The following is a 19,088-nucleotide window of genomic DNA, read 5'->3' as shown; positions in this document are numbered from 1 at the left end:
TCCTCAGGACACTCTAATGGGTGGTAGCAAATAGAAGCGTAGTGTCTGTCTCTGACAAATGTCAAGTTTGTCATTGATGTGTTTTGAGCACTTCTATTTTTTTTTTTTTCTACTTCTCACTCACAGTGCAAATTCTTCGCCGCCTGTGGTCGTCCGAGCGCGCTCTTACCTTTGAGGTTGGACTCCCCCCAGGTGGGGATGTCTCCGCAACGGCGCGCGGCCGTCAGTGACTGCTGCGCCAGAGACTCCGGCCCCAAGGCGTACCCCACCGCCAGTACCAGCAGCACCAGGAAGACGGCGGACAAGCAGCTCAGGCACAGCAGCATCCACCACTGGCAGAGACACCAAAACAGCCACTTATCAGAGGCGAACGGGACTGTAAGGCGTTACAACGTGTCGAGTCAAACGGATGCAAGCTCATAAGTCCTGAAACTCCTTCCCAAGTAAATGCTGTGCATGGACGCGCGGGTTGTTACGTTTCGCCTACGACGCGCGGTATAAGCGGCGCGGATGCAACGGACGCCGGGGCTTCGTTCAAAGCGGCGGACATTTTGGCCCGTTCGGCGCCGCCGCTACGCCTCCCCGCCAATCGCGTCCAGGCATGTTCCAATGCCACGTGTCTTCGTGTGCGCGTGTGTGTGTGTGTGCATGTTGGTGCCCACGCTTGTCAAAGCGCGGCAGCCGGGGAGAGGAGCTCCCCCAACTGTGAAGCGAGGAGGTCTGAGCGGCGCCGGCCCGGCGGATGCGTCACCTACTCGTCTCAACGTGCCCGAGCGGCGCATCACGTGCGCCTCTGACGAGGCGTTCCTTCTTCCCCTCGACTCCGAGAGTATAAGAGCAGCTGCTCCCGGACGCCGAGAGAGGCTCCGATTTCTTCAGTTGAGTTACGTGCTCTCCCGTCTCTCCACTTCGGTCGACCTGACCGCCCGCTCTTTTGCGATGCTAGAATAAACAAGTTGTTCTGTTACCAGTCGACTCATGCTTTGCCGGGACCTTCGGATGCTTCTAGTTGTGCCCCAGGCCGCCAGGCCAACGCTACCCTTGGGGCTTGCAACCCATCTGCAAAAACTCGTGCCAGCGGTGCGATTGCAACAACTGTCTGCCAGCGGTGAGATCGCGACAACGAAGGCCAGCAGCGAAGATATGCGGTTGACTGTATGCTGAGCAGCACAACGACCATCCGGGAGCAGTGCAACGAGCCCTGTGTGATGACTGGTTGCCTGCAGCGGAACGACTGCGCTGAATTCTTGGCTGCGAGGTTTGGTGAGTGCAGGACTTTCTTTTTCTGAGTTTTGCCAGGCTTTTGTTAGTGTCAGAAACAGAGCTGGTAATTGTGGTTGTCGTTGCTGCCGGGTTAGTTTGCGGCAAGACAATAGTAGGCAGTAGAGAAAGCAGCATTCAGAGTAGCCATGGATTGGAAGTCGTTGCGCAAACCGAAATTGCTGGAGCTTGCAAGAGAGTTGGGTCTGGATGTCTCAGACAAACTCAGAAAACCAGAACTGCTAAGGGCTATTCTTGAGTTAGAACCTGAGGATGACGAGCTGTCGGAATGCCTTGAGACCATTGAGGAGAGGGAGACGGCAAAAAGACAGGAGCGCGAACTTAAAGAACAGAAAGAGAAACAGGAGCGCGAACTTAAAGAACAGAAAGAGCGAGAGCAACAAGAGAAAGAAAAAGAGCGCGACCGTCAACACGCTTTGGAAATGAAGCGTCTCGAGATAGAGATGGAACGCGCTCGTAATGGAAGTCAGGCACACGGTGCAGGAGAACGAGTATTGTTCAATATGACTGACCTGATGCGGCCGTTTAAGCTTGGAGAGGACATTGGTTTGTTCCTGGTTAACTTAGGCGAACGTGCGAGAAGCAGGGGTTCTCTCGGGAAACGTGGCCACAGCGTTTGCTCACTTTGTTACCCGGCGAGGCGGCCGACGTAGTCGCTCGCTTGAAGAGAGAGGAGGCAGAGGATTTCGACAAAGTGAAATCGAGTCTGCTAAAGAAGTACAGGCTGTCAGCGGAGGCGTTCCGTCGGAAGTTTCGGGAAAATGAGAAAGGCAAAAGTGAGTCATATACAGAGTTTGCCTACAGGCTTATGTCAAACATGCAGGAGTGGCTCAAAGAAGAGAAAGCGTTTGGTGACCACGAGAAAGTTCTGCAGTGTTTCGGGCTGGAACAGTTTTATAGTCGGTTACCTGAGAACGTGCGGTACTGGGTCTTGGATAGGCCAGACGTTTGTACGGTGGCTAAAACCGCCGAGCTAGCCGAGGAGTTTGTGACGCGTCGGGCTCGCGGAGCTAAGGACGGTCAAAAGGGTGAATTTGGCTCCAAGTTTGAGAGGCCAAAGTTCACACCCATGAGAGCAAGGGGCGACACACGTAGTGCGGATGCGAGTGAAAGCAGTCCGACCGAACGTAAGGAGACGGCGGCAGCCGAAGCCGAACGCAGAAAGCGGTTCGAGACGAGGCAAGCGCGCGTGTGTTATACGTGCCAGAAGCCGGGTCACTTTTCGGCGCAGTGTCCGGAAACAAAAACAAAAGCCGTGTTTTTGTCATTATGCAGCACTGACGAGAACATGAAGCTTCTCGAGCCTTACATGCGAGACCTCCTCGTGAACGGGAAAGAGTGCCGAGTGTTTCGCGATTCCGCAGCTACGATGGATGTAGTTCACCCCTCTTACGTAGAACCCGATATGTTCACGGGCGAGTGCGCATGGATCAAGCAAGCCGTGGAAGCTCATAGCGTGTGTCTGCCCGTAGCAAAAGTGCTTATTGAAGGACCTTTCGGAGCACTTGAGACGGAGGCCGCAGTGTCATCTATGCTGCCCCCCCAGTACCCGTACCTATTTTCGAACAGGTCCGATCACCTCCTGCGCGAGAAGGGGCTTTTGTTTGGTGAGGCTAGCGTTCAGGCCTTAACCAGATCGAAGGTACGGGAGCTCGCTGCAAAGGCGGTAGTTGCGGGGCCGACGTTGTCGAACAGTGAGAAAGGGTCAGAGGCGCAGCAAGCTGATATTCAGAGCACGTCCGAACTGAATAAAATTGAGCCTGTAGCGTTGAAGGCACCAGATACTGGAGAGGAAATGCCCGACACGGGAAAGTTAGAAGAGCTATCTGCAGATTTGCTCATCGCGCCTACGTCAGACGGACTTAATAGGTTGCTAAAAGTCAGCCGGTCGGCTTTGATAGCCGAGCAAAAAAAGGATGGCAGCCTAGAAAACATACGCTGCATTGTCAAGGAAGGTATCGCCAAGAAAAATGCTCGCTTTGTGGAAAGAGGTGGGGTCCTGTACCGGAAGTATCTAGACCGCAGGGGAGTGGAGTTCGATCAGCTGATCGTGCCTCAGTGCTACCGTCAGGATCTATTGCGCTTGTCGCATGGGGGTTCGTGGTCCGGACACCTAGGAGTTAAGAAAACTAAGGACCGTCTCTTGCAAGAGTACTATTGGCCAGGGTGTTTTCGGGACGCAGACCACTTCGTGAGGACATGTGACACCTGTCAGCGGGTGGGCAAACCAGGGGACAAATCGAGGGCGCCGTTGAGATTGGTACCTATCATTACGGAGCCTTTTAGACGGCTCGTTATTGATACAGTGGGACCTCTGCCGGTAACAGCCACGGGGTACAGACACATTTTGACTGTGATCTGCCCAGCGACAAAGTTCCCTGAAGCAGTGCCGCCTAAAGAACTCAGCTCAGTTGAGATAGTCAATGCACTACTGTCCATATTTGCGCGAGTTGGTTTTCCTGCGGAAATCCAATCAGATCAGGGCACAGTGTTTACTAGCGCTTTGACGACAACCTTTCTTGAAAGGTGTGGGGTAAAGCTGTTACACAGCTCAGTGTACCACCCACAGTCGAATTTCGTTGAGAAGCTCCACTCCGTCATGAAGCGCGTGTTGAGAGCATTGTGGTTTGAACAACCAACTGACTGGGAGCTGTGTCTGCCTGGAGTGATGTTTGCATTAAAGACCGCGCCGCATGCGGCTACGGGGTTTTCGCCGGTTGAGCTAGTGTACGGTCGCTCGTTGCGATCTCCGCTTCGCATGCTTCGAGACGGATCACTGCCCTCTCCAATGGCTGCAGACCATCTCTTTCACAAATGGCCGCCTCCTGCGCTGGAGCCTCGCTTTGGAACAATATTCCTTTGAGGTGCGTTACAAAAAGGGGAGTCTCAACGGTAACGCCGATGGCTTAAGTCGAAGCCCCTAACGTAGGAATCAGCCTCAGAGTTGTTTGTTACTGATGTTTTTCTTCCTGAGGCAGGATTTTTAACATATTGCTTTTGTTTAGTGTTTCAAAGTGATGACGTGCTTTCTAGTGCAATTTTCCAATTTGTGGACGCGTTCTGAGTGCTGCTAGACTACTGTAAGGAACTAGGCAGTGGTATAAAAGGGGAAAGAGCCTGGCAGGACTTCGTGAGGGTTGTTTCGTGCTTGCTGACTGAGCGGTTGAGTTTCGGCGTAGTTCTACCGCTTGCCGGGAACGAGAACAAAAATGTCAACTCTCCCAAAGTCACTTTGCAGTGTCCTGTGTGAACCTGAACGAGAGAACGAGGCCTTCTCTGTGCGCTGCGCTCAAGAAACGCCGAAGGACGCCCGACTTCGGTTATGAGCATCATCGAGCGACATCCCTCCGGACAGCGGATGCAGTCCCCTGACCATCGGGATCTCCTTCCCCCGGCGGGGCGGTCTGTTACGTTTCGCCTACGACGCGCGGTATAGCCGGCGCGGATGCAACGGACGCCGGGGCTTCGTTCAAAGCGGCGGACATTTTGGCCCGTTCGGCGCCGCCGCTACGCCTCCCCGCCAAGCGCGTCCAGGCATGTTCCAATGCCACGTGTCTTCGTGTGCGCGTGTGTGTGTGTGTGCATGTTGGTGCCCACGCTTGTCAAAGCGCGGCAGCCGGGGAGAGGAGCTCCCCCAACTGTGAAGCGAGGAGGTCTGACCGGCGCCGGCCCGGCGGATGCGTCACCTACTCGTCTCAACGTGCCCGAGCGGCGCATCACGTGCGCCTCTGACGAGGCGTTCCTTCTTCCCCTCGACTCCGAGAGTATAAGAGCAGTTGCTCCCGGACGCCGAGAGAGGCTCCGATTTCTTCAGTTGAGTTACGTGCTCTCCCGTCTCTCCACTTCGGTCGACCTGACCGCCCGCTCTTTTGCGATGCTAGAATAAACAAGTTGTTCTGTTACCAGTCGACTCATGCTTTGCCGGGACCTTCGGATGCTTCCAGTTGTGCCCCAGGCCGCCAGGCCAACGCTACCCTTGGGGCTTGCGACCCAGGTGCAACAACGGGTGTCAGCGCTGAGACCCCAACAGGGTATAGTCCGTACGTCCCTGCAAAACCCCAAGAAAAATTGTCCTCTGCGAGAGACACTTTGGCATTTTGCGTTTGGTCCACTCCGTTTTGATGTCTACGCTAATGCGATGCCTTATCGTTCTATGTTTACAAGCGCGCGTTCTCGCTTGACCTGTTCCACTCTGCTTGTCTCAGTCGAGGCTGGACGGTTTCATTTACTTTCGTTCTGGCTGATCTCCTCGCTCAGTTTGCTTGAGGTTGGAGCTGAGTTTTAAACGTAACTCCAGTTGTTGCCGAGATGGTCAGTCGCATGGCTTCAATGATTTCTGTTAATTTTTATTCGATTTATAACTGTTAAATAAGTTGTACGTGTTCCATTAAACTTTGGTTGTCCCGATACCCATCCTAGTTTCTTGTCAGTTTTTGTGAAATACACGTTCGATGTATAGCTTCTTCATTTTGGAAGTTCCCAACCGGTCCTTTTTAACCGGTACTGCAAAACTGTCCGCAATTCCTCGCTTTCTGTGCCATGGACGACCCTTGGAGCAAACAAGGGTCACTTCTAAATTATGTGACAGTTTGGGTGGATATTGTGTTGATACTAAGCGTAAGCATGAAGTCAAGTCGTTTTTGTTTCGAGGCGCTAGCAATCCGTATATGCGTGTTAAGGGCGTAGTGCGGTGCCCTATCCCCAATTGTACCCGTGTGCTTAGATTTAGGTGCACGTTAAAGAACCCCAGGTGGTCAAAATTTCCGGAGTCCTCCACTACGGCGTGCCTCATAATCAGAAAGTGGTTTGGGCACGTAAAACCCCAAATATTAATTATCCCCAATTGTAATTTCGTTCCCTAAATTAAAGTGTCAACATTGCAAGCGCTGTCACAGCAATAAATGCGCAATGCGCACTGGAGACAGCGTATCGCGCCATAGCGTTGCACTACGTAATACACTCGAACGTCTCGCAGGAAGTGTGCTGGCTGTTCCCATAACTATTCCGCTTACAGAATTAAGCACGAAGGTCTGCCCAAACATCACAAGTATTCAGATCAACAAAAGCTCGGAGGTTTACGCCAAGAAGGAGAAACGCAAGTGCGAAAGCAAGCCGTACAACGTCGCGATCATTCGTGCGCGCAGCTGAAAACGCGCGACGCAGGCGGGAACCTGACGCCGGGAAATAAGCCAACTGGGGCGCGATGGGAGCTCGTTGTTCGAGACGCGCGTTCAGTTTGCGTTCGGTTTCGCCTCACGCGATCGGCCTTGGCCGCGCCGACGTCGGCGCGGCCAGTTAGGCCAGTCGTGCGGAGCGAAACCGAACGCAAACTGAACGCGCGGTCTGGGGCGCGATCGGTGTTTGGCCGAGTTCGTAGTTCATGTTGTATACATTAGCGTGAGCTGCAGCATACGCCGACAAAGAAGGAAGCGCGTAAGCATATATGCGGCGCTAATTGCAAATTGTTTGTCAATGTTAGAGTCACGAATAATGCACTGGGAATTAGCGCTTGTCGATGGCGTGTATGGCTTTCGTTTTTTTCTTTTGTTTTTTCCGTCAGTGCCGCGTTTGTGACTGGCAAGAAAACACAGCTCGCCCTGTTTATATACATATCGTCTCGTCGTAGGCATGGCCTGTTGGTGTCTGCCCGGCTTTAGCGCAACATTCAGCAGCAACTGTAGTTTATGCCAAGTCGAAAGCGTCGATAACAACCAGCGGCCGGTCGCCTACGTCGCTCTTATTCAAGAAACCGATAACTCATAGAGCCACTAAATAAAAATACGAATATTGCGTTAACCTACACTAGTAGCTTAAAGATGTTAAGTTAGAAGGAGGCCACCTTTAACCATCAGCGGAGGCCTGCTATGCCGGAAACGAACGTAAACACTAAAACGACTGCAGGAGGACATAGACAAATGACCAGTGTTATGGGTTCAAGTTCCCGCCACGCCAGCCAAGTGGCATATTCAATTTCACGGCGTCTGGTCGAGGTTTGTTAGGCGTTTATAAATAAAGAAGGATCGTATTGCGTAAGAAATCAAAGGAAAACTCAACATGACAGCTTGAGTGGGCTTTTGTTTCTTACAGTAACTCCCGCAACATGACAAAAATGACATAAAATACATGACATCGCCGTTAAATATCCGGCGCCACGGTTTATCCGTGAGATTTAATATACAAGTTATCTTTCACTTTCTCCGACAATAACGCATCCTTTTCTGCCAAACAAATGTAGGCACAGTGTTAAAATATAATCTATAGTCTCTTCTAGAGTTTCCGTTATTAAAAAATACGCCATCTGAAATGTATTTTTCTTTCATTTGTATTTTCTTGCTTATATCAAAGCCAGCAATTCTAGACACAGTAATTACAGACTCTTTCGCGAATGTTACCACACACGCGTTAGAGAGCTCTTCATAAGTCCACATCAGAATTTTTTTGAACATTGAAAGTTGTAAAGTACCTTCTATGAAGCGTTTTACACCAAGAATTTTTAAAATTGGATCATTAATAACTAGAGCAGATTGGAGAAATTCAAATGCCACGTTGCTATGCTACCAGGAGGCGGGATTCTCTTCCAACACAGACACTTCCTTCGTCTACCTTCGATGTGTGTTCCCTGCATGGATGGATGGATGAATTGAGGGATGTTATGAGCGTCCCCTCTGGTGGGTTGCGCCACCAAGCTCTTGCTATTATACTGCTTAATGTCCTACCTAGCTTAAAAAAGAAACAAAAGAAAAAGGAAAAAACGCACGGTGAATTCCCATAACCAAATTTTCTGACCCCTATTGCGAACTTTGTTTTTGTACGTCTCCGTTTCTTTTCTTTTTCTTTTTTTTTTTGTCGTCGCCCTACTTCTCTTCCACCACTCTTCCAATAACCTCTTACTAATCTCTATTGCGGACATGTTTGCTTTTCCCCTGCTCCCGCTAAGCCCAAGGTATTCAGGAATCCAGTGGTGCCTAAATCGACCGCTAGGCAGAATCTTCACATTCTAATAAAACATGCTCCATCGCTTCCCTAGCTTTACCTCAGCCCAAGCACATGATTTTTCTTCGTTCTTATATCTCACTTTATAGGTGCGTGTTCTAAGGCATCCCGATCTCGCTTCGAAAAGTAATGAGCTTTCCTTTGTGTCATCATAAATTGTTTCTTTCCTGATTTCGTTTTTTCCTCTTAAGTAGTTACTCATGGCAGGTTTCTTTTCCATTGCCGCCACCCATGAGATTATTTCAGCCTCTCTGACTTTCCGCTTGACCTTCTTTGTTGCTGTGTTGCCCACCCTACAGGCCGCATACTTGCTGGTAAGCTTTCTAGTTTTTTTCCTCCACTCTGAATCCATGTTTATTCTGTACAAGTACCTCAACACTATCCCAACCGATTTACTTTCTTCCATATTCCTCAGTTGTTCTTCATAATCAATTTTACTGTGAGCCTCCCTCACTTCAAAACATGTTCATCGTATATCACCCTGTACAGCTTCATTTGTAGCCTTCCCGTGAGCGCCCAATGCGAGGCTTCCCACTGACCTTTGGTTCCCATCGAGTCCTGATTGTACTCCTGATTTTAAGGAAACAACTGCATTTCCAAAAGTAACTCCTGGAAACATTACAGCTTTCCACATACCCCGGAGCGCCTCGTACCTATTGTATCCCCATAGCGCTCCGTGCTTCAGTATGGTTGCCTTTCTCTTCCACTTTACTGTTATTGTTTTTTCCTGTGCTTCCTTATATCTATTGCCTTCGTTCATGTATATACCAAGATACGTATATTCTTTTACCCGAGGTATTTCATGGGCCTGTATTGCCACTGTCTGTTCCCTGTTTTCATTGAATACCATAACATCTTATTTTCTAACGCTAAATTTCAAACCTAAATTCTTGCCTTCCTGCCTACAGATATTAGCCACACGTTGCAAATCACCTTGCTTGTTAGGTAGCAACACAACGTCATCCGCATAAAATAAGCCTGGAAGCTGCTGCTCTACTACTGTACCTGCCTGTTTGTATGAGAGATTATACCCGATATTGATTCCTTCTGGCGTCTTCATCCTCACCATGTACATCATAAACAACATTAGGGACACGTTAAAGGGACCCTGAAACGATTTTGTCGATTTTGTACAAACGTACTGAGTCGTTAGAGTAGGTCCTTCTGATCATTAATTGACACATCTAAGTGCTCCGCGTAAAGCGTGTAATTTATTAGAAGCTTTGAGAAATGTACATCGCTGCCGATCGCAGCACACTGCTCGGCGGAATTTTTAGCCGCCCCTAACCATATGACGTAAATCACCCAAATGACGTCAGTAGGGCGAGCTATCCGATTGGCTGCCTAGGGCGCGTCATCTATAATTTTTTCACCTTTATGGTGAACAAATGATGTTCGTAATAGTTGGAATGTTAGTTCATTTGTATCTATAAAAAGAAAGTAACAGAAAGAGAACGCACAAGAACAATTTGTCACTACACTTCAGCACTTCCGGCACAGCAAGCGTCGTCTGCTTGTGTTACAACGTGCTCCGTCTTGATGAGAGCTCCGCGGTCAGACTGAATCAAACGCTTTCTCGTAATCAATGAAAGCTATATATAAGGGTTAGCTATATTCCGCACATTTCTCTATCACCTGGTTGATAGTGTGAATATTGTCTAATGTTGAGTAGCATTCACGAAATCCTGCCTGGTTCTTTGGTTGATAGAAGTCTAAGGTGTTCCTGATTCTATTAGCGATTACCTTAGTAAATACTTTGTAGGCAATGGACAGTATAAGCTGATCGGTCTATAATTTTTCAAGTCATTGGCGTCCCCTTCTTTATGGATTAGGATTATGTTGGCGTTCTTCTAGGAATCCGGTACGCTCGAGGTTATGAGGCATTGCGTATACAGGGTGGCCAGTTTTTCTAGAAAAATCTGCCCTCCATCTCTCAACAAATCTGCTGTTACCTGATCCTTCCCAGCTGCTTTCCCCCTTTGCATAGCTCCCAAGGCTTTCTTTACTTCTTCCGGCGTTACTTGTGAGATGTCAAATTCCTCTAGACTATTCTCTCTTCCATTATCGTAGTGGGTTACTGGTAAGTAACTGGCCTCAAATATTATTTGTTGAATTTACGTTACTGCGGACGCGATGCCGCCAAAGGCTGCGTTCTGTTGAACCCCTGTGCGACTTGAACGCGTGGCGTAAATGAAGCCGCCGTCGCACTTCCCTCGTCCCACAATCCTGTTCCAATTGGCGCAACTCCCGATTGGATGCACTTCAGCAGTAGGGGCGAGACAGATCGCTCTATCGCGCCGTACAGTCAAGCTACATTTGATGCCGCCATACAGCGTCGCAACGGGGTTGCACTGCGAACGGCCCTTTACAGTGCTGCGTACGTAATCAGGTAAATGGAACAAACAATTTATTTAACGCCTGTTTTTTCGGCTTATATGGAATTTTGAAACAGGTAAATAGACAGTTATGACGATTTCATTCAACTTTCCAATATAAAAATGATCCGTAAGGTCTGCAACTAAGACGTTAGTTAAGTAATTGGCTTAATTAAACAATATATTGCTTTCGTTTATCTTGCAAATGACGTCCACCTTGACAGGAACGTAATCTGTGGTGACGTGATTTGAGAAAACTGTGTGGGCTTTTTTTTTCTTTTTTTAAATGTTCGAAGTAACAAAATACACTGTATGTAAGCCACTGTCAGTGCCGGAATAGCAATGGGCATTCCCCCTAACGATGCACGACCCCGTGCCTTATTGCACTTCTTGAACCACACTATTCCAAGAAGACTCAAATGATCTTGTGGAAGCGTAGATATTTTTTTATTTCCAAATGCTGTTGGCCGTCTTGGCCGTAACAGTAATAACTCATCCGTAATAACTTATCCGTAATAAACTTATCCACGCCAAGTCGCGCCATCAGCACGAGCAGCAGCCAAGCGGACTTAGCTACCATACGTTCTTAATGATAACTGTGAAACAGTTACTAACACAACGCTAGTAACTGATAGCGACACATTGTCGTGGGCTTGTGACGATGACGTGGCGAGACAGAAATTCTAACAACAATAATGAGCCAGAAATCTAACCTTTCCCCGGGCGAACTTGTGTCCACACAACGAAACAGCGCCTACAAGTCACAACAGCGGCGCGCAGGCATATGACGGTTTTCGAATCGAACCATACTGCTCAAGTCGGTCAGGTATGTATAGATGCGTCACTGAACATTCTACAGTAACCGCTCATGCTCGAGTAAAGATTCGAGACTCTACAACACTGCACTTACGAACACACGTCTTGCCATGCAAACAGCGTTGGCAGTTTCGGAGCAGGCGCGTCTTCGCGGTATCGATAACAAGAAGGTGGCGATAATTTATGCGATTGATTGATTGATTGATTGATTGATTGATTGATTGATTGATTGATTGATTGATTGATTGATTGATTGATTGATTGATTGATTGATTGATTGATTCCAACGTCCCAAAGCAACACAGTGGCTATGACAGACTCCGCAGAGGACATGCTCCGAAATAAGCCCTGACCACCTGGAGTGCATTAGCATGACCAAAACCAAGACACACGAGCGCTTTTATCATACCGCCCCAACGGAATGCGGCCACCGTATTCGAAAATTGAACCCGCGACCCTGTGCTGGGTACACGCAAACAGCAGCGGTCGCTGAAGGGGGGCGAAGCTGTGGACAGACCGAACCGCCGTCTAGACTGGCCCAAACCGAGTGTTTGCAGTGAGATGCAAGCCCCGAAGTAATTGCCGAGAGTCCGAACACGCTAGCTACACGCGATGATTAAAGGCTGAAGTGAGCACGGAAAGCCAAGGTCAAAAATTAATCGGCTTGCCCTTTCGCCATCATTGCTCCATGGGGGATCAGTGCACGTGCCGTTGAGAGAGGGGAAGGAGGTGCGAAAGGAGGTGAGAAGAAAAAGATTCACCGACGATTATGATACCTCCTTGCGAAGTTTCAACGCAGCTCTAGACGTGTTTTCATTTCGCCATATATTGGCTGGAGCGGACAATCTGTCTCGTGCGGCACGTTATACAAACAGAGCGAAATGTGGAGCCTCGCTAATCAGGAGATCGCGAGAGGCAGCGCGTGGGTAGCGCGTGGCCGCGATTCACAGCCGCCGACTTCCGCGCATGCAGCTCTTCTGTTTCCACATATATGGTAACCTGGGCGCGCGCTCGCCGCATGCCATCGGGGAACAGACGACGACGCGCTACCCTGACGCCATCTCGTAGCAGTCGTCGCTGCATAGCCCTTCTTGTGCGGCACTATGCTTTTATTCTCACGCTTTCGCCATAACCTCCTCCACCGCTTTCCACCTCGCGCTCTCTTCGATATCGGCGTCTTTCGTCCCTCGCTGCACTCTGCATTCGGTCTTTCATCCTTCGCTGTGCTCGTTGGCTCGGTTACGCCGAGGGGCCTCACCGATGCGAAACGCAGTAACGGGCGCCTAAAGAGCTGCGCTCTAAAACGACGCGGGCGCCGCCTCAGCAGTACGCGCCGTATCGAAGCACGCACGCTCCGAATCGTGGAAACAAAGAGGCGAAAGTTGCGGCCGTAAGGCGAGGAATCGAGATAACGCTCCGTAGAGGATACAAAAGGGCCACTTGGCGCGCACCGACCACATTTACTGCCAACACGATGTTTGGCACGTAGGCCAAATGAACACGAAAGCAAGCGCTCGATTCTTTGAAGAAAAAAAAATATCCCGCGCGGTGAACGTTCCCGCCAAAGGATGCCCTGCGTGTCCCCGGCTGAGGATGCCACAAAGAGGTTCTGCGTATACGCACGTGTCTCCTCCTGACAGTCCGCTGACAGTGCTCGCCTCCTTGACGACTGGTTTCTGCGCCCGAACGCGCGGCCTCGTGAGGCACCTGTCGAAGCCGGGTGCGCAAGAGTTGACGTGAGACAGGCGGAATGCGCGAAAAATAAAGCAGTCACGGGGCTTCCGCCGACGCTTTGTTGTCATTGCACAAGATTTATTTTTCCAATAAACTGATCAACGTTATTAATGCAGGCGGCGCACTATATAGAACACTATAGATTTGCCATTATTTTAGCGTTATTTATGTTGCTCTGCTGTTGATCCCAGTCCTAGTGATGCTACGAGCTTTGTCAGGCGTACGGTATTTAGCCTTTATCTCCAGCACCATGACAACAATTTTTTTACGTGTCGCCGGAAATGTAAATAAACTTGGTACAACATGGACTGTTTAGTATCGGTGACATTGACTCGATCGTGTGCAGATCGAAACCGTCTCAACCCCTTTTACCATTTCCTTTTAAATTTCAAAGACACGCGGGATGTCCTGTTATTTCTCTATCTTCTCCAAATACAGCCCTACACATTTATGAATAAATGTACGGATCGGTATGTAGATTTCGTCGTACACGTCGCATCATTATATTGATCACGCCCCTTAGCGCACAACGGTGTGATGCAAGAGCTCAAACATAACTAAGAGTTGGTTCTGTAGACGTCTATGTTCTTTTTTTTATGCAACCGTAATTTATTCTGCACCATTAGCTTCATGCTGTTTTCCACTACTACAGGCATGATTGTCAAGCCGATTGTAGATGCAGGTGTTTACGTCGGTTTTTCATCGCGGATGAATAATAGGATCGCAACCCATGAGGACTCGGGATTCTGCTGTGATTGCGCAAGTGCGAAGCCCCTTCTAAGGTTATTTGCAGAAACTTCAAACGTCGGTGCGCTCAAGTTTTCGGTAGACCAGTACGTGAAAAGTGCGCTAACTACGCGAAGTGCCACCGCACGACAAAGACGAACAAAATAGGCAAGTGTTCTCATGTGTATGCATTATAAAACACCAAAGTGTGGTCAAGTACGCATATATTAAGTGGTTAAACAAGACGATGAGCAAAACGAGATCAAGGTAAAAGCGGGAGCCAACGTTTCGACAAGTGGACCTGTCTTTTCTCGTTTTGCTCCCCGTCTTGAATTTCCATCTCCCGCCTTCCCCGTGCTTTCCTTTCGTTAAACACGCAAATTCGTTACAAGCTTTGTTGCTGCCTCATTCGCAATGCACATAGGAAAGCGGCTGGCCCATCGCTTTCCTTCCTTACTGAGGTCATCTCGTCATAACAGTTCTCGTTGTAAGGGCGTCAGGCTGTAGAACGTTGCTAGTTCACGGTACAAGCTGTGCGCGTACGGCTGTCGACAGATGATGCGCTAGAATGCGAGCATGGTATGCATCTCCGATAGCGTTGAAGCGCGGTGCGTCCTTGTCCAGATAATGAAATGAACGGATAAAGCATTTTACTTCGGAGAGGATTGCCAGGTGTGGATGCGCGGATAATTAGCCCGATAACGGGACTGATTGGGCTCGGTGTACATGGACAGGGCAAAGCTTTATCGTCCGAACGGCACTGCGCTAATGTGATGGTTTTATTTTTCTCACACTCCCTCTTCTCTGAGGTCACTCGAGAAGTTGTGATTGCCCTTGGCATTTTATACATCAGCGGCTGTTATAGGCGCCGAACAGAAAATAACCTCTTACGCACCACACTTCTCGATCCACGTGTTTTTTATATTCACTCAGTTTGTGCGCGTACGTCGCCTGTCGACAATTTATTCACGACCAGCAAGCGCTTCGCGGAAAGAGCCTGTACGTGAATGCGCCGTGTTCACACATAGGGGAATATTTTTTTTTTTTTGTAATGCCTCGTTCACATGCGTTATGTCTACAATTATTACGTCCATCGCCATTGCCTCGCGTGAGATCTACATCCTCGTCCCAGAAAAGGCTTTCCTTGCCAAAAAAAAAGAAAGAAATACCGGTATAATCCATGCATCCTCAGCAGCAAGACTGACTCAGCCTATAAGTTGCGTGCGGCGTGCGTGTGGTGTGAAAAAATAGCTTCAGAACTCACCAATTGACTCAAAGATGACGGGCTAGCCGACATTCTTGAGCTGCGAAAGCAGACACGAAAGAACGTAAGAAGCAATATCTTGTACAAATCTACTCGTCTTGCGTATAGAACGGCATACTCGAAAAAAAAAATAATTGGTGTTGATCAGCTGCTTCTGAGGTTCGTAATTTAGGTTCGTATTTGAGGTTCGTATCCTTCGCATTTTTTCATACGTTGGTATCTGGGCCCGTGTGCTTAGATTTAGGTGCACGTTAAAGAACCCCAGGTGGAGGACATTTCCGGAGTCCTCCACTACGGCGTGCCTCATCAGAAAGTGGTTTTGGCACGTAAAACCCCATGTTTTTTTATTTATCCACGAAAGTGCTTTCTTTCATAGTTCTTTTTGTGGTGATCTAAGAGCTCTAAAAATATAACAATTACGGTTATACATATTGAAGCATATTGAAACACCCTAAATAACAACTTTAATACTTGTAAGTCAACCGTAAGAGTTTACGGACCACGGGATCTCAGAAAACGTTCAATTTCTGTGCAGCCTGTAACAGTAGTCAGTAAAACTGAACATGACAATGTTGTTCACGTATACTGGAAGAGGCTATATATACTGGAAGCGGCATATACTGCGTCGTGAGGCTGGGCAGAGATTCAGCTTTTCCTCAGATCTCGTGTCCCGTAAAATGTTGTGGTTGACTGTACGTAACAAGTTATTCGTAAATAATTACCTGTAATCAATAACGCTTTTTGGTAACTTTGTAAATTACGATGACATTGTTTGCTCGGTAACACTCATCGTAATTCAATTACTTTTTAGTAACCAATTACATGTAATCAGTTATATTTTTAGCGAAACAAGCTATGTCTTACCTCCTTCCCGCAATCAGCGTCCTCCAGCTACGCCTCGCTCACCTGAACATGGCAGGCTTGCATATTTACATACCTCTCTTGGAAATCCAACTTCTGCACTCTGTTATAATAAATTCCCTCCCCCTCTCTCTCTCTCCTCGAAGCGCTTTTAAGCGGACTTCAGAGGCAGTAAGAGCTGCTGCTCAATTATCCTTCGCTTACTGCAGTCAGTGGTTTCCCTGGCATAGACAAAAGCTTTTGGCCGTTAAACGCATAGGCTGTCTGATACGGGACTTATACACCGATTCTCGCAATTGTAAGACACGAACAATATTTTTAGGGCTGAATAATACGCTGTTTTCTTTCGCCTGCATGACAGGTTTGGCGTTATTTGGAAGGACCATGAACTTTGTCTAGAGTCTGTTACAATGATTTGCTTAAACTTGTAAACATTCGATTACTAACTAAATTAGCAAGCACTGCGTCACGCGCACACAGGCAAACATGAGCGCATCTCATTCGATGACCGCGGACGCTCACCGTCAAGACACTGGGGTGAGATAGCGCGGCTGCAAATCGCCCATGTCCCGTGGATTGGGGGCACGTTAAGGATCCCCAGGAGGTTAAAATTAATCCGCAGTCCCCACACTACGGCGTGCCTCATAATCCGGTCATGGTTTTGGCCCGTAAACCCCCAGCATTCGATTCAGTTCAGAAAGTGCGGCAGCAGAAGCGAGCGATCTTCGTGCTGCCTCTCGCTTCAACGCAAACTAATAGGCGAAAACGTACACGAAGATATAAGCCCCCGGCGCACCTAGACTCTGTCCCCATCGCAGATCGCTCTCAGGTTAGGGCGAGCGCAGCCTTGCCACACGCAGCCACCGCCGGAGTAGAACGCCCTCCTCCCCCCCCCTCCCCAGGTGCCATGCGCGCGTTGTAAGACGGCGCGCTTCCTCCCCGCCTTCCTCTCTTGCGCGCGCGAGATCGTGACGTCATGCTCGGCTCACCCTCGCACGCTTTCATTCGCACACACAGCATACGGCACGCGGCCACGATGTTATCGCACTCGGACTTTATACGGAACATCACCGCGACGCCGGCGGCGACATCTACCGTAGAATTGCGCCTGGAGTGCCCATATAATTGCTGTCGCAATAAATATAAAACAGCAACAAACGCGCGCCCGTTTCATGGTTTCCTTCACCTTTACAAGCGAAGCCTTGCACAATCCAAGGCAGCGTCAGAACGCATAATTCATGGTCCTTCGCCTATAGTCGCTGAAGCATGTACTTTTGTACTGCACTTTCCGAGAACATGGGAACTTTTGCCTCGAGATAAACGACGGCTAACAAGCATCGCGAATGCGTAACAACTCTTGCAAGATATGCTCCCTCCGCTCGCTAGGCTATGTGGTCTGGCGCTGCTTGCAAGTATGTAAGCATAGCCCTGTTTTTTTTCCTTCCTTCCTTGAACGCACGGTGCCTATTGTTACGTTGTGGGTGACACGCGAACAAAGCCGGTATGGGGATTAAAAGGGCACTGATTTAAAGAAACCAGGGGCCGCTATATTACGACGCTAGGTCTTCCCATTACAAAGGCTAAAGGTCACACTCACCTTCACTCGTTGTAGACTTTTGCTTCTTCTTTGTTCTTCTGCAGGTGTTTATGAAGACGGCACTTAGAAAGAATAAAACCTCACTGAATACGCAAAGACAAGCTATCCCAAATGTCTGACGTATGTGTTTTTATGTGTTTTCATATGTTATATGTAAGTGTTTACAGGCATCCTTGAACAGTGTTAAATGTTTCTTCATTGCATGCCCCGTTCGATGCCACTACAAGGCGCTGGTAACCCTATTCAAAGAGCAGGACGCGTGGGATGAATAAGGAGAACTGAGGGGTTCGATTTTTTTTTTTTTTTTTACAGCGAAGCTGTTTATGCGGACATTGTGCCGTCGTTGTCGGAGTTCGCTAAAACTAGCATCATCAGCAATGGCTCGAGCGTCGTCTTCTTAAACAGCTATTTAGTTGTCGTCGCTCGGCGTTACCGCGCGAACACGCCCGTGCCACTACTCCCACGTTCGTCGTCGCCTTCTTCCACAGCTGGCTCCGTTGCCACTCGTCATTCCAGCGTAGAATTTCACTTCTGTCGTCGACACGGGGAGGCCGCGTTTGCGGGGGTATGAGCCATTGCTTAAGGTGGTATGAGCCATTCATTGTCTCACGTGACGGACAAGTTCAATTTTAAAACGCAAGGCTGTGACTTTGAAATGAAAACGCCGTCATCTGCCGTCAACTCAAGAGCAAGCAATGCAAGTTTCAACGTCCCCAGACAAAGCACTGCAAGCGGAGGAGGCACACCAAGCAGTGCAGACACAAGAGGCGACAACTCAAGATCAAGCGGTAGAAGAGACAACACAAAGGCAAGCAAATACAACATTACACACAAGATGTAAAACCTCGCTCTCATTACTCCCGCGCAAAAAAAAAAGGGGGGGGGGCGGAGCAACTTGCATGCACGCTAAAAAAAAGCACGGCAAAACACAGACACAAGCCTCACGCGCCAAAAAAAAAAAAAAAACACTACGAGAACCGCAGAAAGAAAGCACTCCTAAAGCATGCTCACCATGCGAAGCACGCAAAAGCGAAAATGAGGTGAAATAATGGTGAGACAAAATATTTACAATATAGACTGCTAGCGAAGTTTAACTTGCATGGTGTAACACTCGGTTTAAGTAACACAGCTTCGCTGTTGGACCAGCTTCACGGACTGTAAGGGGCGGTGATTTTTTAAATTATTATTATTTCTTACAACCATTTGAAGCAAACCTTCAATGAAGTAAAAAAAACAGTAAAAGTTAACTTTGTTTTAGAAGTTGAAACGTACAAACAATAATGAACAGGGAAATGAAAGTGGACGAAAAGACAATTCGCCACCGGTGGGAGCCCAACCCAAAGCTTCCGCATTACGCGTGCGCTGCACTACCAATTGTGCTATACAGCAGTGACCATTCATCCGGCTACTTCATAGCGCACTTCTGTATGTATACTACAGA

The 19,088-nt window shown here is 48.6% G+C and overlaps 1 protein-coding gene across 2 annotated transcripts in view; it reads right to left on the bottom strand.

The window, feature by feature from the left end:
• LOC142567932 (uncharacterized) overlaps nucleotides 1-15,225 on the bottom strand; it is a 30,269-nt gene extending 15,044 nt beyond the window's left edge. For both annotated transcript variants that reach the window (XM_075678020.1, XM_075678021.1), the window contains exons 1-3: nucleotides 15,190-15,225; nucleotides 13,089-13,172; nucleotides 170-332 (exon numbers count right to left, since the gene is read on the bottom strand). In XM_075678020.1, coding sequence (XP_075534135.1) covers nucleotides 170-332; nucleotides 13,089-13,172; nucleotides 15,190-15,222 — 280 coding nt within the window. In that variant the 5' untranslated portion in view covers nucleotides 15,223-15,225. The remainder of the gene's footprint in view (nucleotides 1-169; nucleotides 333-13,088; nucleotides 13,173-15,189) is intronic.
• Between the last annotated feature and the right edge of the window lie 3,863 nt (nucleotides 15,226-19,088).

Source organism: Dermacentor variabilis, unplaced genomic scaffold (assembly GCF_050947875.1).
Source record: "Dermacentor variabilis isolate Ectoservices unplaced genomic scaffold, ASM5094787v1 scaffold_15, whole genome shotgun sequence".
Classification (NCBI taxonomy): domain Eukaryota; kingdom Metazoa; phylum Arthropoda; class Arachnida; order Ixodida; family Ixodidae; genus Dermacentor; species Dermacentor variabilis.
Note: the sequence above shows the minus strand (reverse complement) of the source record. Positions and strands in the feature narration are given on the sequence as shown.